We start from the raw sequence: 21,990 nt of genomic DNA on the forward strand, positions 1-21,990 counted from the left end.
GCCCTGGTAGTGAGTTTCAAGATGGCTGTAAAGAGACCACAGGAGCGAGTGGCTTAGGGCAAAGGACACAGATAGAAAAGGAAGGCATGGATGCCTAGTTTTCCTCCTGCTTTTAATTTGTGTTTAAGTAAGGAGTCTGTGTTTTTTAATCAAAAGCAGCTTTTTCTTTTCTTTCTTTTTCTTTTGTGTGTGTGGTGGTGGTGGGGGGGCTTGAACTTAGCTTGGCTTTTTTGCTGAAGGCTGGTGCTCTACCATTTGAGCCATAGCTCCACTTCCACCATTTTCTTGGTGGTTAATTGGAGATAAGAATCACATGGACTTTTTTGCTAGGGCTGATTTTGAACCTCAGATCTCAGCCTCTTGAATAGCTAGGATCACAGCGGTGAGCCACCAGTGCCAAGGAAGAAGCAACTTTTAAACAACCTGTTACCATACAGATTGGTGTAGGAAATCATTTCCAGTTCTTAGAAGCTCAAAGTTTCCCTGACACAGTCAGCTCATAACAAGATGCAGATGCTGCATGGCAGTGGGGTCCTTCCCTCTTCAGAGAGCAGAAAGAGGAGTTGGAAAGCGGAGTCTCAGAACCACAGACCCGCAGCCACTTCCCAGGTGTAGGTTGAGAGGTCGAATGGGAACAGTGGGATGACATTTTTTTCTATACCTATTGTCTCATGACCCACTTCGCCCTCTCCAGGGACATCATGTCCGTGACATTCAAAACCCATAGCAGCCAATGATATCTTGCTGCATATTCAACCTTTTGGTCCTGATCTCAGCAGACCAGATAGGCAAGTAAGGGCATTGGGTTTGGGGCTGTACACGGCTTCCCATCTGAGCACTGGGAAGGGGAGGGGTCCACAACCTAGAACCCACGGTTCCCCTTCCTGTTCTCCTGACTCCCAGAGGGAAGCTGGAGGTGATAACATCACCATCCATCAAGTTGTTGTTGTTGTTGTTTTGCTGGTGCTGGTGCTTGAACTGAGGGCCTGGGCACTGTTCCTGAGCCTCTTTGTGCTCAAAGCTAGTGCTCTACCACTTGAGCTACAGCACCACTTCCAGAATTTTCTGTTTATGTGGTACTGAGGAATCGAACAAACCCAGGGCTTCATGCATGCTAGGCAAGCACTCTACCACCAAGCCACATTCCCAGCCCATCTACCAAGGTTTATCTGCCATGACTAGGTCTGAAGATTGTCCATCAAGGGAAGCTTTTTCTAACAGCCCTGAGCCTGCCCAGCTCCACCCACTGAGGGACTACTGTGGGGCCATAAAATATTTGGCATGCCCTGATGCTATAGGTGGAGAGAACAGAAGCCAGGTGTTCAGTCTCAGGAATCCCCATGGCTTCTGTTAGGGGGGCCCCTAGCGGTCAGAGACATCACCCAGAATGGCTGGGAAAGGATTGACAATCTCATCTTCCCTATTCCGAGACTCAGATCTGCGTATTCCTTCTTGATGGAGTGGGGGAGTCTGCCTTCTGAGGATGCTATGTAGAACCATCTTCCAGGATCCAATGGACATATATGTATATATATATATACACATATATACGTATATATACATATGTATATACATATGCGTATATATACGTACATATACGTATATATACGCATATGTATACATATATGTATATAAAACAAAACACATATATATGCGTGTGTATAAATACACACATATGTATGTATGTATGTATGTATGTATGTATGTATCTCAAGTAAAGGTTCAGGAAAGAAAGGCAACCAAGAGGAGGAAGCGGCGAGAAGTCTGCCAAAGATAAAATCATCTTTGCAATGTGGGCCAGGCATGCGGAGAGGAAATCTCTTCAGCTGCAATTCCTGTGGACACTTGCCAACCTTCTTCCTATGTTGATGTAAACAAGACAGCCATCACCAGTTTGCTCAAAGGGGGGGAAAAAAAATAAATTTCTGAGCACCAGCCATCCCACAGTGCTACATCCTGTTGGGTTTGGGAAGTTCTTTCCTGTGGTTCTGTGGGTACATAGGTTCTGAATGAGGCAGCCCCTCCCTGGTGACTGAGGTCCAGGGTTTGAAGTCCACCTTGATTCCCATATCTGTGGGGTCTGGGCACATCCTATCTCAGTTACCAGTTGGTGGTCCACCCCCCCCGCCCCCATGTCTCATGGAAACAAAAGCAGTGAGAAGTGAGACCTTGGATGGGGACGGAACAAGTGAGGTGTTTCAGTTCTGGCTGCTTTTCTTGTTTGGAAGGAGCCTGACGTGGGGGTTTGCAAGGTTGACATAGGAAAGCCAGGGAAACAGCAGGTTGAGGGGGTGCAGAGGTAGGGAGGCCCCCTAGGCGGCATTGTCTCAGGGCTCTGAAGCCCAGTGGGGTGGGGGCAGCTGTTTACAGCTCCCACAGATGGTTCTCATTTTTTTCCCTCAAGTCCCATGGAAACTTTGAATCACATAAGTGCCTTTCCAGCGATATATACAGTCATGATTCATTCATACCGGGGCAGTCTCATGCGTCCAGCTCAAACCCACCGACCTACCAAGGATGCTGGCCTTTTATTTCCTACCAGATCTTTCCCTCGGGAACTGTGAAGTAGGTGTTTCCGTTCTTGCGGGTGATTCTTTCATGTGGGGCTGGGCGAGGAAAGATTTCCTCAGCACAAGTGCAATAGGACTGAGTCACGGGCGTGCGTGTCTGTGTGTCTGCCAGGACGGGAGGCTGGAGGTGTCACCCACTGTGCCTAGTGTGTGCCTGGCATGGGTGAAGCCCTAGGTTCCCATCACCATCACTGCAGAAGAAGTGCACTCCCAGACATAAGGCTGTGTCCATTGCTGGAGGAACCGAGCACCCCTTAAGGCCCCCCCAATGGAGATGGGAAATCTTCTGGGGACTGAAGGAGCCCCTGGAGATAGGGTAAACCATGAAAGTGTGTAGGCTCCTTTCTGCAGTTGGGGGACTCAGGTGGGCACCATGGGTGTGCAGCCCCATGAAGAGGCCTTGCCAGTAGCTTCATTTCAAGCTTTATGGTAGCTTTCTGGGAAAAGAAAATTAACTTGTGAGCAAATGATTGAATCTGATTTTGCACCCGGCCCTATGAATTACAAAGCAAGTACTGGGTCTGGAAATCGGACCTACTGAAATGAGATGGGGCCCAGAGTGGTAGCCCACACTTCTTAAGCAAATAGCAGGATAGCCAGCAGAATAGACATAGGCCTTGTCTGACAAGGAGGATTTAGGGGTCAGGGAGAGACCATGGGGTACAGAGCCATGATTTCTTTGGGGTGCATCTACCATGGTTTTCTTATGCACATGCCCTGTTTGCCTTTGTCAGGTGCTGTTTCACCCCAACAGCGGGGCGGCTGGGGCGTATGGAGACCTGCAGACCGTCCGCCTGGAGCAGTACAAGGCCTTCTACGTTACAGGTGAGCCGGAAGCACAGCCTCACTAGCATTTGCACACCCGGACTCCGGGAGTGGCTGCCTTTCTTTAGGATGCACAAAGCCCCTGCACAGTGCTGGCTCCAAACCCAGGCTCCCGTGGACCAGTGAAAAAAATGAGGCCTTTCTACAGCAAGCTGGGGACTCCGAGTGCTTCCATGCAGCTCCCTCTCACCTGGAGAGACATGGGCTTTCCACTCTTGTTAGGCTTTAAGTGTCAGTTTGGCTGATTATCAAAATGGAAGCCTAGAGACATTTTACAGCATAATTTACTTGACAATTAGCACTTTAGAGGCCTTTTTTTTTTTGTAGACTGACAGGTCTCTGCTTCTTGATTTATTGAGACTCATTTATTTGGACAGTCTTCCTGCTTTGGAAGTAGATTTGAAGTAGGCATGCTACCACTTGAGTCACACCCTACACCCCCACTTCCCACCCATCCACTCATCACTCTCCCTTGTTTTCTTTTTCTTGTTGCTTTCAGTTATTTTTAAGGTAGGGTCTTGCGTTTTTCACCCTGAGCCAACTTTGGACAACGTTCTTCCTGCCTGTGCCTCCTGTAGAGCTGCGATCCATGCCAGGCTTGTTTGTTGAGATGGATCTTGCTCATTTTCTATCTCTGCTGGCTTCGAGATCACCTTCCCCTTCCCACCACTGCCCAAATCTCTACCTCCTAAGTAGTTTGGACTGCAGGTGTGACCATTGTGCCTGGCCCAACTCTTTGTCTGTCTTCAATGAATATTTTCAGAAGTATTGGATCTGGAGGGTTCTAGTGCTTCTTGCCGCCAGCTGAATTCCCACTCAGTCCTGCATTCACTTACCTGCCCAGCCCAGTTCACCCAGAACAAGGTCCTTCTTCCTTGGCCTCCACATTAAAATTCCTCTCAGCTTTTAAGACCCCCCAAACCAAATGCCGCCGTCCCCCTCTTTGGAGTTTGGAGAACTGTGATGCATGGCATATTCTGCTGTATGTGGTGGTCATTGACATTTGTATTCTATTTCTTTGTTACTTTTTTTTTTTTTTTTGGTATGCATGGGTTGGTTCTGTGGCTTGAACTGAGGGCCTGGACACTGTCTCTTAGGTATTTGTGCTCAAGGCTAGAGCATTACCACGTTTAGCCACAGCTCCGTTTCTGACTTTTTGGTAGTTAATTGGGGGTAAGGGTCTCATGGACTTGGCGGCATGGGCTGGTTTTGAACCATGGTCCTCAGATCTCAGCCTCCTGAATAGCTAGGATTAAAGGCATGAGCCCCTGGCACTCAGCTCTTTGTTACTTTTAAGAAGTCTAAATTCAAGACTCTAGACTGATAGAGCATTTTCCTGACATATGCAAGGCCCTGAGTTTCATCCCCCATATTGCAAAAATGGAAAAGAAACCCCTAAATTCTGATGTACTTAGGCTGTTTAGCCTTCATTGTTTTAAAGTGGTTAGTCTAGTCTTGCACTCAGTATAAACCCTAACATTTGTTCATGAATGAATGGAAAACAAAAATGAAAAGGAAAAAAGATCAGAAAGAGAAAAATCTAGGACCTCATGCAAATTCCAGTTGAATTTAGTTATTTAATGTTGCAAATTTCAAAGTATTATATAATAACAAAATTTCTTTGCCCTGAGTATAAATAAGTGATCCCAAAAGAAAATGTGGTGTAAAAACAAGTCCTTTGAGTTCATAACTCAAGGGATTATTAAAAATGTCAGAAGAATCTTTGATTGTCCTAAAACCCAAAACAAAACAGTCAGCTATTTGCTATGGTTTCAGATGAAACGTCTCAAGATTAGAGTCCTTACATTACACTATCTCAGAGGTATGGGAGCTCCAGGCTGAGTTAATTTCAGAAGTTCTAACCCTGCCAGCAAGTCCACAACATTGGACTCGTAAATGTTACTGTGAAGTCATAGAACCGTTTAAAAGCGATCTCGATCAGATAGGAATTACAATACCCAGAGGAGACCTGTTCTGCCAGAGGACCAGTGGGGGTGGGGTAGGGAGCACAATGAGCTCTCACCATGCAGATGAAAATTGTGAATAGGGTAAAACTCAGATAGATTCTGATTGCTCCCTCTCCCTCTCAAATTTGCATCCTAGTGATTTAAAGCTGCTTTTGGGTAAGCCCAAAAATTGACATTCATCTACTGCAATAGGTTAGAGAACAGGGTGTTCTTCTGAGATGAAGATAGGATGTTATGGTAATGAACTCCTAGTTCATGACCTTGAAAAGATAGCCAATCTGGTTTAGCTAAGGTACTTTGTTGTTTTTCCTTTTTTGTTTTGTTTATGAGATGATTAAGGCAGATTTCATACACAGGGAAAGGCACAGAGCTAAATGGTTGTCCTTGCGTGTGTACTACCTACTGTCGTGAATTGTTGCTACAGATATAGTGTCCCCCTTGACAAAGGCTTGTGTGTTGAAGATTTAGTCTCTGGTGTAAGCAGTGTTCAGAGTGGGGCTTCTGGGAGATTATTGAATTGTGAAGATGTTTGCTTCATCAGTGGATGAGTTCATAGCTGAATGAAAAAAGGGGGTCACTGAATGTGTGCCTTTGTAGGGTATATTTTGGTCCCTAGACCCCAGCTTTCTCTTACTTCCTGGCTTCCATGAGGTGAGTAGCTTCCCTCTGTTATGCCTTTCCACCGCCATGTTTCACCCTCACCTGGGGCTCAAGTATGGTGTGACTGAAACTACTTAAACTACCAGCCAACCTTAACCTTTCTTCTTTTAGTTGTTTAACCCAGGGGTTTTGTCACAGTGGTGGAAAGCTAAAACATTTGTTAGCATTGACTGATTTTTTTTTTAGTTAGTAAGTCCATATTACATTCCTGAATCAACCCTGATTAATTATGGCTTTGTATTAACTTTTTTTTGTATGGCTTTCTCTGCACCTTGTTAGGGTAGATGGGCTATGATTTTATTTATAGTTTTTCTTTTTTGTAAAGCCAGTATCAAGGTTTGGTATTAGAGTTCTGCTGGCCACCTAAAGTGAATTTGGAAGGCTCTCCTTTGCTTCAGGTTTTCTGCAAGGGATTTTTGTAATGTTGGTACTAATTCTGTCAGGTTTGATTGAATTCATCCATGAAACTACTAGAGAACTGCAATGGAGATTTCGCCCATATGTTTTCTTCAGAAGTTTTTGTTGTTTTAGGTTTTGTATTTAAGTTATTTATTTATTTATTCATTCATTCATTTTGTAGTCCTGAGGCTTGAATTCAGGGCCTGTGCACTGTCCCTGGCTTCTTTGTGCTCAAAACTAGCATTCTACTACTTGAGCCACAGCACCACTTCTGGCTTTTTCTGTATAATGTGGTGCTAAGTAATTGAACCCAGGGCTTCATATATGCGAGGCAAGCACTCTTCCACTAGGCCATATTCCCAGCCCCATAGGTTAATTTTTGTATGTGGTTTTAGGTAAATATCCAGATTCATTCTTTCATGTGTTGACATCCAGTTTTTCTAGCATCAAGATAATCCTTTTTCCTTGTGAATGCTCTCAGCACCATTAAATGATTGTTAAAAATCATTGGATCAAAACTGCACCCGGCTGGCTCACATGGCTTACATCTACAACTCTAGCTAGGCAGAAGGCTGAGATGTGGAGGATCCGAGTTTGTAGTCAATCTGCAGTTAACTAGCAAAATGACAAATTGGAGGCATGGATCTGCCAGGCTGGATTTACCTCCCCTGGTGCGGGGATGCTAAGCTTACTCCCTTATCAGAGCTCCCCTTTTCACCCTCTCCCCTGGGCACCCGACCAGCAGGCGGCCAAGGTGGAGCGAGGGACACGGGCTAGCCTAAGGTGCACGTGGCTGAACGAGATCCCCTTTTCCTCCCTCCTTACCCACCAAGGAAGCCAGGCGCAGAAGGATCTTGGAGACGCTTCGGAAAGCAATCCAATTTAATCGGGAGGGACTCACAGTAATGTAGTAGTGATGACAAGGATTGAGCATGAGCTGGCGATAGGCTGGCGAGCTTGTCCATCCAAGAGCAGCTCCCAAGGACCTCCCTCCTGGGCTAACGTCACTTCCCATAGTACCGCCCTGTGGGCAAAGCCCGCGCGAAAAGGGAGCACATGTGCTCACTGGTGCAAGGTGGGGGATGGTTTCAAAGCTACCCCTTCTGGTTCCAGACCCAGAAGGAGATAGGTGTGGCTCACTTCCACACTGCCCCAGGGCTGGGGGAAGGGCGGCGTCTCGGGAGCGCTCTCCTTGCCCTTCCCCCCCTTAAGGCCAAGATGAATCCCCAACATGGATCAAGTGGCAGAACACTAGCTGCAAGTAAATGAGCAAGTCAAGCAAGAGTGTGAGGCCCTGGGTTCAAGCTCTAGTACTAACACACACACACACACACACACACACACACACACACACACACACCAAATTAATGATCATAGGACAATTGTCTAGTTTTCTTGTAATGTCTTTAGTTTTAGTATCAAGAGGATTTACTGGGATCATAGAATGATTTAGGAAGTGTATGTTCCTCTTCATTTTCTGGAAAATACTTGAAAAAGATTGGTATGAGCTCTTATTTAAATGTCTGTTTTAGAGATAATTAAGTTGGCAGATTTTCTTTATCAGTAGATTTTTGTTGTTGCTGTTTGGTTGATTTTGGTGCTAGGAATTAAACCCAGGACTTCATGCATGCTAAACACATGCTCTGAAAGTGAGCTACATGCCCCCCCGTGTAGGCTTTTTGCTTACTGGCTCAATCTCCTTACTAGTGATAGTTTTATGTAGATTTATATTTCTTTCTTTCTTTTTTTTTTTTTTTTTTTTTGGTCAGTTGTGAGCTTGAACTTGGGGCCTGGGCGCTGTCCCTGAGCTATTTTGCTCAAGGCTAGCACTCTACCACTTTGAGCCACAGTGCCACTCCTAGTTTTCTAGGTTAACTGGAAATAAGAGTCTCATGGACTTTCCTACCCAGGGTGACTTTGAACCCAGATCTTCAGATCTCAGCCTCCTGAGTAGCTAGGATTATAGGTGTGAGTCACCAATGCCCAACTCAGATTTATATTTCTTTGTTTTTTTAGTCTTGGTAGATTTTGTGTTTCTTGTTACTTAGAGATTTTACTTATTTTATTCAGTTTGTTGATATTCAGTTCATAGAACTTGTTTATAATTCTTTTTATTTCCTTTAAATCATTGCTGTCTCCTTCCCCCCTCTTTCTTTCCCTCCCTCCCTCCCTCCTTCCCTCCCTTCCTCCTTCACTCCCTCCCTCCCTCCCTCCCTTCCTGTCAGTCCTGGGGCTTGAACTCAGGGCCTGGACACTGTCTCTGAGCCTCTTTTGCTCAAGGCTAGCATGCTACCACTTGAGCCGTAGGGCCACTTCTGTCCTTTTCTGTTTATGTGGTGTTGAGGAATCGAACTCAGCTTCATGCATGCAAGGCAAGCACTCTATCACTAAGCCACATTCCCAGCCCTATCTTCATTTCTGATTTTAGTAATTTGTGGCTTATACTTCTGTTAGTCTGTGTGGCTAAAGGTTTGTCCATTGTGTGAGTCTTTTCTAAGAAATGACTTTTGGTTTTGTTGATTTTCTCTGTTGTTTTTCTGTTTCCTATGTCATGTATCTCTACCCTGCTCTTTATTGTTTTTTCCATCGACTATCTTTGGGTCCAGTTTGTTCTTCTTTTTCTTCTTCCTTGAGTTGACAAGTTAGTTTGTTTTGAGATCTTTCTCATCTTATTTTGTCAGTTGTGGGGCTTGAACTCAAGGCCTGCGCTCTGTCCCTGAGACTCTGTGCTCAAGGCTAGTGCTCTACCACATGAGCCACAGTGCCACTTCTGGCTTTTGAGTGGTTCATTGGAGATAAGAGTGTTACTGGGACTTTTCTGCCAGGGTTGGCTTCGAACAGTGATCCTCAGATCTCAGCCTCCTGAGTAGTTAGGATTATAGACCTGAGTCATTGGCACCCAGCTATTTTATAATTTTATTTTTGAGATGGGGTTTCACTATATTGCTCAGGGATTTAATCAGTCCCTTGTCTCAACCTTCCAAGTTTCTGGGACTGCAAGGACAAAGCACTGCAATCTCTCTCCCCCTTCTCCTTGCCCATTTCTTTCTTCTCAGCTCCCTATATAGCTCAAGCTGGTCTTGACCTTATTATCCTCTTGCCTGAGTCCTCCAAGTAGGAGAATTACAGGTGTACATTATCAAACATGACCTTCCTATTTTACAATGTTAGAATTTGAGGATCCCACAGGTTTTGTCATGTTGTATCTTCCTTCCTTCCTTCCTTTCTAGCTTCCTTCCTTCCTTCCCCTTTCTCTCCCGTCTCTCTTTCTTCTTTCTTCTTCTTTTGGTGGGGCTTGAACTCAGGGCCTAGGCACTATCCCTGAGCTCTTTCACTAATGACTAGCACTCTATCACTTTTTGGGGGGTTTTGGTGGTTAAGTGGAGATAAGAATCTCATGGACTTTACTGCCTGGGCTGGCTTTGAGCTGGGATCCTCAGATCTCAGCCTCCTGAGTAGTTAGGATTATAGGCATATGCCATGGGTGCCCAACTTTTATTTTCATTTTTATCGCTTCCTTGTTATTTCTTCTTTGATCCATTGGTTAAGAATATATTGTTTCATTTACTAAATTCTATATTTTTCCAGTTTCATTTGTATTATTTTTATTTATTACTGTAAAGGTGATATACAGAGTGGTTGTAGTTACATAAGTCAGGTAGTGAGTATATTTCTTTCTTTCTTTTTATTTTTGGCCAGTCCTAGGGCCTGGACTCAGTGCCTGAGAACTGTCCCTGGCTTCTTTTTGCTCAAGGATAGCACTCTGCCACTTGAGCCACAGTGCCACTTCTGGCCATTTTCTGTATATGTGGTGGTGGGGAATTGAACCCAGGGCCTCACATAGAAGAGGCAAGCACTCTTGCCACTAGGCCATATCCCCAGCCCGTATATTTCTTTTTGAATATTGTCACCTCCTCCCTCATTTCCTCCTAGTTTTTCCCTCCCCTCAAGTTGTGTAGTTCATTTCCAACATAGTATCTAGTGTGATTTTTAACTTGATTCATTTATGGTTAAAAAGCTAGTTTTTGTTATGGATTTTGTTGTTGTTGTTGTTGTTTGAGACAGGGTTTCACTATGTGGCCCAGGTCAACCTCAAATCACAATCCTCCAGCCTGAGACCTGTGAGTGTTGAGATTACAGCCATGTGCCACTATGCTCAGTTAAAGAGAAGATACTTTGCATGGAATCTCTTCTGTTCAAACCTATTGAGACTCATTTTGTAGCCTAACATACAGTTTATCCTGGAAAATGTCTTCTGTTCACTTGAGAAGGGTGTGTGTGTGTGTGTGTGTGTGTGTGTGTGTGTGTGTGTTGTTATGTGGTAGGTTGTTCTGTGTATGTAAAATGCAATGTCTGTGTCTATATCTATTTTCTCTACATAGTTGTCTTGTTATTCTAGCACTATTTGTTTCAAGAAAGTGTCTTTGCTGGGCTGGGAATGTGGCTTAGCAGTAGAGTGCTTGCCTAGCATGCATGAAGCCTTGGGTTCGATTCCTTAGCACCATATACACAGAAAAAGCCACAAGTGGCACTGTGGCTCAAGAGGTAGAGTATTAGCCGTGAGCAAAAAGAAGCCAAGGACAGTATGCAGTTCAAGCCCTATGACTGGCAAAAAAAAAAAAAATCTTTTCTCCTTGTCAAAGGTAATCTTTATTTATTTTTGGTATGTGGCTGTGTTGCTGGGCTTATTATTTTGCTCCATTGATCTATTTGTGTTTTCACACTGTCTTTTTCCTGTAGCATTATAGCAACTTTTAAGGTGGGTAACCTCTCTCCTTCGATCTTGTGATGGCTGCTCTGAGTCTTTTATGTCTCCATAGACGGTCCCGAATCCATTTGTTGATTTTTCAGAAGGGAACTCTTTGTGATTGTGACTGGGAAACCGTTGAGTATCCATTTCAAATTGTGTGAAGAACTGTCATCTTGACAAAATTGACTTTTCCTTTCTCAATGGGGGACTGTGGATGGTGTCTCTAGTTACTTAGATTTCTTTCACTGGGTATAGTTAGCATTATGCCTAAGTACTTTAGTCATTTATTTAGATGGGGGTGCCGATGTAAATGATTCTGTCTTTAACCCACCCCTCTTCATTTCCTGTGTATAAGAAAGAGGCTGACTTTGGGGTGTTAGCCCTGTATCCTATAACTGTATTACAATCTCTTATTCAATCCAGGGTTTTTGTTGTTTCTGATTTTATACATAATCTAGTGTGTCATTCATGACCAAAGTTTCATTTCTTCCTTCCCAATCAGCAAACTTTTTAACATTTACCTTCTTCTCTCCTTGTGCCAAACAAGACTTCTGTCATCATGCCTGTATTGAATGGTAAGAAATATCATCCCTGCCTTACTATGATTTTAGCAACAAAGTATCTAGTGTCTGGCCCATCGAATGTTTGTAGTCTTAGCTGTAGCTTCTTTGTATCAGTTTTAATTCCCTTATTCCTACTTTGCTGATAAGGTTCTTAAAGGAGGGGAAAAAAGGGAAAAGGATGGAATTTATTTAAAAGGTGTTTCTTCCCTGCTACTCCCGGACCATGAAGGTGAGGGGTGGGACATTTTTCTGTAATATTTACTGTGAGAATCTGGTTGAGTTCCTGGTATAACTCACAAAAGCATGGAAGGTGAGGTCTGGATATAACTCAAGGATAGAAAGGTCTGCTGGAGACCATAGGTCCCATCGAAAGCCCTGACTTTATAAATAAATAAAATGAAAAAGTGTGGAGTGAGTGCTGGCCAGCTCCATCCCTCTGGGGATAATTTGTTGATTTAGGGTTCAGGTTTTCCTAGCCCTTTCTGTGGTAAAGGGTGTCTAGACAGACACCCTTTCTGGTTAGGGGGAGGGGCAATGGTTCTCAGCTCTGCCTAAGAGCTGTTGGTTCTTTTGGTGTGAACAAGTTTTTTGTTTTTTGTTTTTACTTGTTGGGATGGGAAATCTTCTGTTGAGTAGTTTTAAAACTGCAAAGGGGACACTGGAAGAAACATTGTAGAGATTTCTGGGTTCAGAGAGGATTGGCTGTTGTTTTGTCCTCTGGAAGTTAATGAGGAGTTGCTTGCCTTGAACTTGTAGTTTCTCTCTGTTAGGACAGTGCTTTCAGATTTGTGCTCCATCTTAGGCCTGCCCTTCATCCCCACCACCAGCCTGGATTTTGGGAGACTTCCCAGGGAAATGGGAGCTGCTAATAACCCCATCTCTGACTTGAATGGAACCCACGCTGCTGAGCTGGTTTGGTCCTCCCCAGCTGTTCTGGAATCTGTCCTTGGGCAGGCCTGGCTGGCTGCCGGGTCAGCCAGGGATTTGAGGGTTGAGAAGTAGATCCCGAGGCTTGTCCTCTGTGGCTGTCTCTTTCCTAGGGATTTGCCTGTCACTTGCCCTCTTTTGTGGTAGCCCTGAACTGTGACACCTCAAGCCAAAGAGACCACAGACTGGGGAGTGTCCCCAGGGCAAGTCTTTGAAATAGATCCCACCCAGTGCTGCCTCCTTCTTCAAGGGGTGAATCCCTTCCATTTTCCTCCTGTTGGGTTCATTTTCTAGTGTCTTCCATCTCCCACCCTATTCCCTCACAAGCCCCCCCTTCCCCTGCCCCACTTGGGTTTTAAATGAGGGCTGCATGCTTGCTAGGCAGCTACTCTCAACTCTGAGCCCCACCTCCAGTCCTTTATACTTTGGTTATTTCTGGGATAGGGTTCCTTGTTTTACCCTGGCTGGTCTACATGGTGATCCTCTTATTTATGCTTCCTGCCATGCCATAGCGGGTGTGATTGGCAGGTATGAGACCACCATGCCCAGTTTTTTTGTTGAGATGGAGGTCTCATAAACATTTTCTTTTTTCCCTGGGTTGGTTGAGTAGTTAAGCTCACAAGTGTGAGCCACTGGCACCCAGCCTTCAATTTGTTTATAGACATACTGCCTAGGATTTATAATCATTATCTAGAGAATGGAAGTCTCCCCTCCACCCCCACCCCCCACTTTTTTGGTTTTGAGAAGAGTCTCGTTGAGTGACTCAGTCTGGCCTTGAACTTGTGGATCCTTCCTTAGAGGAGTGTTGTTCTAGGCAACCTGTGACACTCTTTTCTTTAGAGGAGTTACTAAAGCCAGATACAGTAGCTCAGACCTGTCACCCTGGCTATTCAGGAGATTGAGAAACTCAAGACTCAAGGATAGTCAAGGTAAAAAGTTAGTGATATCTACCATCTCTCCCTATCTCAACCCATAGCTGGGTGTTGGTGTGTGTGTGTGTGTGTGTGTGTGTGTGTGTGTGTGTGTGTACATATATATGCCTTTCAACTCAACTACATGGGAAGCACAAATAGGAAGATCATGGCAAATAATGCAAGACCCTTTTATCCCTGAAAATAACCAAAAGAGCCCAAAGTGGGGCTTGAATGGTGGAATACTTACCTAGCAAGTGTGAGGCCCCCAGTTCAACCCCTGGGATCACCAAAATAAAGACAACAAGCAAAAACAACAAGCAAAAGACCCAGAGCCGTTTCACTTCTTTTGTAAACAGGCCAGTCCCAACTTTTACTTGTCCAACTCATGTCACTTCATCTGCTCCTTACTAGCAACCCAACTTCCACCCTAACAAAAATGGCAACTTTCTAATCTCTTAGAACAACTGGGAGTGGGGAGGGGTTACTAACGGCTAGCTGCCTCAAGGCCAAGTGACCTACTTCTCCACAGTCTTTCTAATTACATTTCTGGTCAGCTTGGACAAGAAAGCTGCCTCTTCAGATAGTGTGGCTCTCACCTCTGGGGTCACTTTTTTTCTGAATTGCACTGGGCTTTCTGCTCTGACTCACTGGTAGTACAGAACTAACAGTTGGACTGTCTTAATCAGGTTGTTGTATTTTTCACAAGAATGTCACCGTCAAAGTCCCTGAGACAGGGTTCCCTAGCCTCGTTCCTCTTGAGCACTTACTAAGAGAAGATTCTCTTAGGCCAGTGCCTCTAGTTTCAAGGTCTTTGATTTAATTCCATCTGTTTATTCTCTTGGATTTATTTATGCCAGACACCTAAACTACTTTTTGCTTAGAAAGCTGCAGATGAGAAACAGTCTGGAGTTGGAGGCTGGAAGGATCATGAGTTCGCTGGAGGCCAGTCTGGGCTCCTTGGGAGGCCCCATGGAGGAGGAAACAGCAAGCGGAATTAAGGGCAGGGGTTGGTGGGAGTCATTGGAATCAACAGCCAGGGATCTCGCTATCCCTTCAAATATTTTTTCTTTTCTTTTGGTGGTGGTTGTAGGGATTGAACTCAGGGCCTCTAGCTTGGTAGACAAGTGTTCTACCACTGAAGTTATGCCCCAAGTCCCTTTGCCTTTAAATTTTTAGATAGGGTCTTGTGCTTTTTGCTCAGCCTGGTCTAGGATAGAGATCTTCCTATCTCTGCTTCCTGAGTAGCTGGAGTTACAGGTTCAAGCTACCACACCTGGTTTGTTTTTTTCACTTCTGGGATGGCCTGACCATGTTCTAGGATAGAGAGGTACCTGACTCTCCCTTTCAAAAGTTTCTTATTATATCTTTTTTGGGGGGAGGCGGGGGGTTTTACCTTAATAACTAGATTCCACTCCATGTTTGAATTCATGAGGCTTGCCACTGGTGGCTCATGCATATTAATTCTCGCTACTCAGGAGGCTGAGATCCAGAGGATCTTGGTTTGAAGACAGCTGGGCAGAAAACCCTGTGAGACTCCCTCTCCAAAACAATCAGCAAAAAGCCAGGCTGGAGGTGTGGCTCAAGTGGTAGATCGCAAGCCTAGCAGGTTTGAGGCCCTGAGTTCAAACCCTCATCCTGGCCAAAAAAACACAAAACCAAGAGCATCTCCTCTTCAACCCAAAGTGACATTATGTTAATCCTTCCACCCAATTCACAAATCGGACTCAAAGCTAATTGAATAAGCCATCTATTGGCTGTGAAGGCAGGTCAACGATGTGTCAAATCATTGTGGACAACAGGACCAGCACTGGAAAGCAGGAATAGGTTCTTGACATCATTGTTTTGGCCTGGAGAGTAACCATGGACACTTCAATTGCTGGTGTATTTAAAGCCAAGTCAGGATCAGCCCTCTCCTTGGCATCCTAAGGTCCAGGTTGGGTTTACTGAGGCTTCTGTGGTCATCCGTCCTCTAGGTGGAGCCAGAGCTTGCGACGGAAGCATCGGGCGTGAGCAGCACCACCCACTTCCCCTCATTTTCAATCTCCAAGATGACGTGGCCGAAGGTACACCCCTACCCAGAAGGGGTGCTGCCTACCAGGCCGCGCTGCCCCAGATCCACAAGGCTCTCGAGGCTGTCCTTCAAGACATTGCTAGTGACAACACCTCCAGGGTGGACTATACTCAGGACCCGTCTGTCACTCCCTGTTGTAATCCCTACCAAATCGCCTGCCGCTGCCAGATCTCCTAGCACACCATTGTGCCCCCCAGGAGCAATGTTGGGGGAGCTAAGCATGTTTTTTTAGCCTTTCTCTTTCAAAATAAGGGTCAGAATTTGGGTTGGGAGATGCCACGTGGTCTCTCTCTCCCCTGCCCTGTCCCTGTCCCTGCTGTCTCTTCTCCATGGGGCTAGAGGGACTTCCTGAGCAGCGTGGGTTCTGGGGCAAAGGGCCAGGGTGTGATGAAAGCTCACTGGCTTTGGAGTCAACCTCCAGATCAAGCTCCAGATCTGAAATGTGGGCACCGTTATTTAACCCTTCTTTGCAAGGTGGTTTGGGAATGTCCCTTGTGTATGTATTATCTGACACCGAACAGATACTTTGTCATGTTCCCAGGTTCACTTATCTTTTTAGCAGAAATGAATAGTCAATATTATGTAGAGCAGATCATCACCACCTTTCCTTTATTTTTGACTATACTGAGGCTTGAGCTTGTGAAGCAGGTGTTCTACCACTTGAGCCACACCCTCAGCCCTTACTTCATTTTTTTAAACCTTGGGCCTCCCATGTTTTGGTTCAGGGCTAGGCTTCAGACCATGTTGCTCCCACCGATGCCTGCCACATAGCTGAGATGAAAGGTTCTAGCCACCTGTGCCCTGCCCCCTGACTCAGATGGGGTCTCACTAATCTCTTCCCAGGCTGGCCTCAAACCTCAAGCCTCCCAATCTCTGCCTCCTGAGCATGAGCAGCTGGGATTATTGGTGTGAATGACCCCACCTGCTCTGATTCTCAGATACTGCCAGATATGTGAATTGAAAAAAACAACAACAACACACCTATCATCTATGTTTATAAATCACCTGGGATCTTGGGAAACTACAAATCCTAGCTCAGCAGGCCTAGAGGAAGGACTGAGAGCCTCCATTTCTAGCAAGTTCCTCAAAGATGCCATGAGAAGCCTAGATCTTGACCAAAGTTAGGTCTACATGAATCCATAGCTCTCTCTACTCCTCTTTAGCCCTCTTAAAGATTTTAGTTCTCCCTACACCTTAAAACTTATAAGAAATATAATAAAGTTAAAAACTCAAAACTGCATTTGCCATAGTTTATTTAATTAGTGTCCTAAGTGGGACTCCAAGGTAATAAATGATTTATTCCAATCACTGCAAAAATACTTTGCCAGGCTAAAATAATCTTTCTCTAAATGTTTGTAATATACAAGAAATACAATTCAAAGAGATTTTTTTTCCTATAAGTACATTTTTTTTACACAGCATACATTTAAAACAGATGCCCTTTTTAATATAAAATTCGGGTTATATACCAATATAGTTAGCATTTACATGGTGGTTTGACGGTATCCTAAGAGAGATAGAGACAGAAGCTCCCCGCGCCCACTGGCAGCCTGGGCTGAGAGGGCTTGGCGAGAAATCAACCACATCCTGTGGCTCAGTCTGCCCAGCACCCAGGATTCATTCCTGCCCCCCATTTCTGCTCAGACAATTGCACTCCATTCTTCCACATTCCTTGTTTCTCCACAAGCACCTGACGGGGGATGTCCTGATTTCTGAGGCGTGCTTCTCATCAGGACTGCTTCGTTTTGCCCTTCTGACTCCCACGGCACAAGATTATCTACCGGAATCAAAACAGAATGACCTTACTCTTCCCTGGAAGGGGCTGGGGGCAGCAGCGCCTCCTACAGGCCCCGCCATGCGCTTGGCAGGGGAGGCTGAGCTCTGACCACAGAAAATCCACCCATCCTACGCAGGTACAGATGATCATGGAACACTGAAAGACTGGCTATACATAAAAGATATGGGGGGGGGGTGCGCGGGCACGCACGCATGTATATTTATAGGTATATGCATTAAAAAGCTCATCTTGATGGCCTAGTGGTCAAGTGCTCGCCTCCCATACATGAAGCCCTGGGTTTGATTCCTCAGCACCACATATACAGAAAGAGCTGGAAGTGGCGCTGTGGCTCAGATGGTAGAGTGCTAGCCTTGAGCAAAAAGAAGCCAGGGACAGTGCTCAGGCCCTGAGTTCAAGCCCCAGGACTGGCAAAGAAAAAAACAAAACAACAACAACAACAACAACAAAAAATAAAAAGCTCATCTTAACTGTAAACAGGGACTGCTAAATCACTTAAAAAGTCAGTATATGTCCTTGGTGAATATTGTCTTATGCTGTTTCACAAGACTATGAGACCCATGTCACAAAACACTGGCTTGATCTCCCTCCTGAGGGGCTGGAAGTGATCATCTCACTTTTCTCTCATTGGAAGCCACATTGATCCCAAGAACGGAGTGGTGGTATGAGGACAGTGGTATCCTATTCTAGAAAGATCACCAGGGACGACCCAGGGGGCAGAGGTGGAGTCCCAGGGAACCCTGATGGACAGTCCCCGGAGGGCCTGTGCTTTTGTCCAGTGGAGATTTCAGCCAAGCTGATCAGAAGCGTTGAAGGCAGGTGAATACAGACATGGACTCTGGAAGGGAGCAGGCTTTCCTAGCATCCCTCTCTGAGCATTGCTGCCACGGGAGGCGTGACTGAGACGGGCCATGTTCCCGTGACACTCACCCCTCTGGTCTTTGCTGCTGCTGACCCAGAGGCTCCCTGGCAGCACTGGCCCTTTCTGCCTGCAGGCTCAGGGACAGGTGAGGCTGGTGGCCACCATGACGTCTAGCACCTACCATGTACCCAGAGGTTGCCTGGCACCTGCTGGAGCCTACAGCCATTCTAGGGAACTTAGTGCCTGACACTCTGATTTGGTATAAATGTAAATTCCTGGTGGTACTGGAGATTGAACCCAGAGCCTCATACATGCAAAGCAAGCACTCTACCCACTGAGCTGTATCTCAAGCCCAAACAAAAATTCTTAAGGTAGTTTAAAGCAGTTTCACTCATTTGGTACTTAAGGAGGGAGACAAGACAACTGGCTCACATTCAGCTCTTTGGCCCATATAGGCAAATAATGAACACTAGGGTTTTGTTTTTCTGTCCAATGCTAGGGACCCAGAGCTTTGCACTGATAGAGGCAGGTACTCTACCACCCAGCCACACCTCTCACCAGCACTAGTTCTTACATCCAGTAACTCCAATTCTTTTTCTTTTATGCTAAACAAATGGTCTACCCAGGGTGCCTATTATTTTATACAGGTGTTCTTTGGCAATGGGCTACTTCCTACATGCCAGAATTATCCTGATTCTCTAAGTATGAGAGGCTTTCTCTGATTTCACTTGAGATTTTCATTCATTATGTAGCAATCTTTTATAGCAGTTTCAGATGCTGACCCAATGCTCTAAATTTTGATGAGGTAGGATGGTCTCCACCGAGTCTGTCCTGGAGTGCTCAGATTCCTGGAAGGTGTGGCTTGAGGTCACTAGCCACCAACTTTCACAGAAACAAACAAAAAATGCACTTTGGGCTGGGAGCTGATGCCTCCCACTTGTGCTGATGGCTCCTACCTGCTCAGGAGGCTGAGATCCGAGGATCATGGTTCAAAGCCAGCCTGGGCAGAAAAGTCTGTAATCCTATCTTCGAGTAATCATCAAAAAGCTAGAACTGGGGGCTGGGGATATGGTCTAGTGGCAAGAGTGCTTGCCTCATATACATGAAGCCCTGGGTTTGAGTCCCCAACACCACATATATAGAAAAGGCCAGTAGGGGCGCTGTGGCTCAAGTGGCAGAGTGCTAGCCTTGAGCAAAAAGAAGCCAGGGACAGTGCTCAGGCCACGAGTCCAAGGCCCAGGACTGGCAAAAAAAGAAAAAAAGAAAAAAAGCTAGAACTGGAACTGTGAACTGTGGCTCAAATGGTAGAACACCAGCTTTAATCAAAAAAGCTGAAGGACAGTACCCAAAGGCCTGAGGAGAAAACCTAATACTGGCAGAAACAAAACAAAACCAAACAGACATCCCCCCCCCCCGCCCACCCTTTGGTTCTGGTTGGTGTCATATGAACCCATCGGTCCAGACAGCAACTGTTCGTTAGGCTGCAAGCCAGCAAATGTCTTATCATTTCTAATTAGTATTTTTAAGAACCACTCTGACCCATGGTTTAAATACACACGTCACTTGCTGGCAAGGCATTTGGCCACCTGCCTATTCAAAGCCAGAAATTGTCAATGTCAAGCTGCAATCGGCAGAGCCAATCTGAAAGTCACAAACACCCCCTAGTCATGCACAAAAGCCCCTACAGTATTTTTTTGGGAGGGAGGGGTTAAATATGCTTCTGAAGTTGTTGCATGTATCACTGGGAGAAAGAAGCTACACCTGCACTCTATCATTTTGCATATGGATCTCAACGGATGCAAAAGATTCCATGGGCCTCATGAGTACTGCCTGAATGTTCTGGATGGACACTTTAAGCTATAGGAGTTGGCTTTCCATATCTTAGTTCAAACACCATGTCCATCTAAAATGATCTCAAGCTGTCTGTCTGGGATGTTTTCTAAGCAAGATTTCCAAGAGGGGTTTTCTTTTTTTTTTTTTTTTTTTGGCCAGTCCTGGGCCTTGGACTCAGGGCCTGAGCACTGTCCCTGGCTTCCTTTTACTCAAGGCTAGCACTCTGCCACTTGAGCCACAGCGCCACTTCTGGCTGTTTTCTGTATATGTGGTGCTGGGGAATCGAACCCAGGGCCTCATGTATACGAGGCAAGTTCTCTTGCCACTAGGCCATATCCCCAGCCCCCAAGAGGGGTTTTCGGTGCAGCAGCTATGGAGGCCCTGGGACTCCCCGGGGAGGAATCCTCCCCCATGATGCAATGCGTTGGAAGAAGCCAAGCCCAGGGTTCAGCCGCCCTGGTGCCACTCACTGCCACTTCAGCTAGCAGGATGCGGGAACCCCAAGAACGATACTTGGGTAAGCTGTGTGGCTCACTCCAGAAATCCTATCTACTCAAGAGGCTGAGGTCCAAAGATCCTCAGTGGGAAACCAGCCTGGGCAAGGAAGTCTCTAAGATTCTGTTGTGCCAGTAGTGCACAAAGTGTGCACTAAAACTGTGATATTCTTTTCTCCACTTCACCAGCCCAAAAAAAGAAAGCCTGGAGGTGTGGCTCGGGTGGTAGAGCACCATCTTTGAGTGAACCCTGAGTTGTTTGTTTACACGTCCCCAGGTGAGCTCACCTGCAGCCTTCTACATGGCTGCTGCCCGGCCAGAGCTCGAGCAAGGGGAGCTCTCCATAGCCAGCTCAGCGTCCCCGCCGCACAGCCTGGCTCCGTTACCACCTTGGTGAATGGCAAGGCAGCCTTGGGCCCAAGCAGCCCCGGGAGCCTCAGGAAGGGAAGCGTTTACAGGGGCGGAAGCTCCTACCTTATGAGCAGCCGTCTATGGAAGCAAAGGGAAGGTGGCGTGTGGGTCTCTGAATGAACAGCCCGCCACACTCCCTGATTAGTGTTGGGTTATTTGACCGTGGTCAGGTGTAGCTGGACCCGAGGGCTAGCCTGCAGGACCTGGAGCACCCAACAGCGGTCTAGGGCTGCGTTTTAGAGCAGAGGATTAGTTGTTAGGGGCTGGCAGCCTAGGAGAGTCCCTTGGTGTGCAAGTGTGCAAGGTGACACGCACTTCCAGGCAGACAGGCGGAGCGCCCTCGCCCTTGTGCTTTTAGGGGTTCCTAATGCTCACAGGGGGGAATTCGTTCTCGTCATCAAGACACACTGGTCCCGTGGCAAACTCGTGTTCCGGAATCACCTCTCCTCGGAGCGCCCCGCCGTCCTCAGAATAGCCTGGAGACCAAGGAGAAAGGACACAGGCTCAGGTCAGTTCCCACCCTTGGATCTCACAGCAGGGTCTGAGAAAAAGAGCGAACCAAAGAAACTGTGGTGGCATCCTGCCTTCCAACCATGGGGGCTCCTGACTATACACGCCCCCCCCACCCCCCATCAACCCCTGACTCAAGATATGGCGGAATCTCCCCTGGCTCCCACCTCAGTGGCCTGAGGTTTGCCACCTCTGTGCAATGATCTAAGAGGCAAAGGGTTAATGCTATTTCTTTTTAGTGCTCAGCCTAGGGCTTGACCTCAGGGCCTGGGTGCTGTCCCTGAGCTTTTCTTGCTCAAGGCTAGCACTCTACCGCTTGAGCCACAGCGCCACTTCCAGTTCTTTAGGGGTTCATTGGAGATAAGAGGCTCATGGACTTTTTTGCCTAGGCTGGCTTTGAACCTCGATCCTCAGATCTCAGCCTCCTGAGTAGCTAGGA

The 21,990-nt window shown here is 46.2% G+C and overlaps 2 protein-coding genes across 3 annotated transcripts in view; one reads left to right on the forward strand and one right to left on the reverse strand.

The window, feature by feature from the left end:
- Arsg (arylsulfatase G) overlaps positions 1–16,730 on the forward strand; it is a 66,935-nt gene extending 50,205 nt beyond the window's left edge. The window contains exons 10-12 of the mRNA XM_048367134.1: positions 3,305–3,395; positions 15,549–16,028; positions 16,074–16,730. Of these exons, the coding sequence (XP_048223091.1) occupies positions 3,305–3,395; positions 15,549–15,823 (366 nt within the window). The 3' untranslated portion in view covers positions 15,824–16,028; positions 16,074–16,730. The remainder of the gene's footprint in view (positions 1–3,304; positions 3,396–15,548; positions 16,029–16,073) is intronic.
- Positions 16,731–16,882: 152 nt separating this feature from the next.
- Wipi1 (WD repeat domain, phosphoinositide interacting 1) overlaps positions 16,883–21,990 on the reverse strand; it is a 35,273-nt gene continuing 30,165 nt past the window's right edge. Inside the window, exons 12-14 of one of the 2 annotated variants that reach the window (XM_048367138.1) lie at positions 21,357–21,517; positions 19,393–19,396; positions 16,883–17,423 (exon numbers count right to left, since the gene is read on the reverse strand). In XM_048367138.1, coding sequence (XP_048223095.1) covers positions 21,396–21,517 — 122 coding nt within the window. In that variant the 3' untranslated portion in view covers positions 16,883–17,423; positions 19,393–19,396; positions 21,357–21,395. The remainder of the gene's footprint in view (positions 17,424–19,392; positions 19,397–21,356; positions 21,518–21,990) is intronic. The other variant, XM_048367137.1, reaches the window with a different exon arrangement.

Source organism: Perognathus longimembris, chromosome 17 (assembly GCF_023159225.1).
Source record: "Perognathus longimembris pacificus isolate PPM17 chromosome 17, ASM2315922v1, whole genome shotgun sequence".
In the NCBI taxonomy this organism is placed as follows: Eukaryota; Metazoa; Chordata; class Mammalia; order Rodentia; family Heteromyidae; genus Perognathus; species Perognathus longimembris.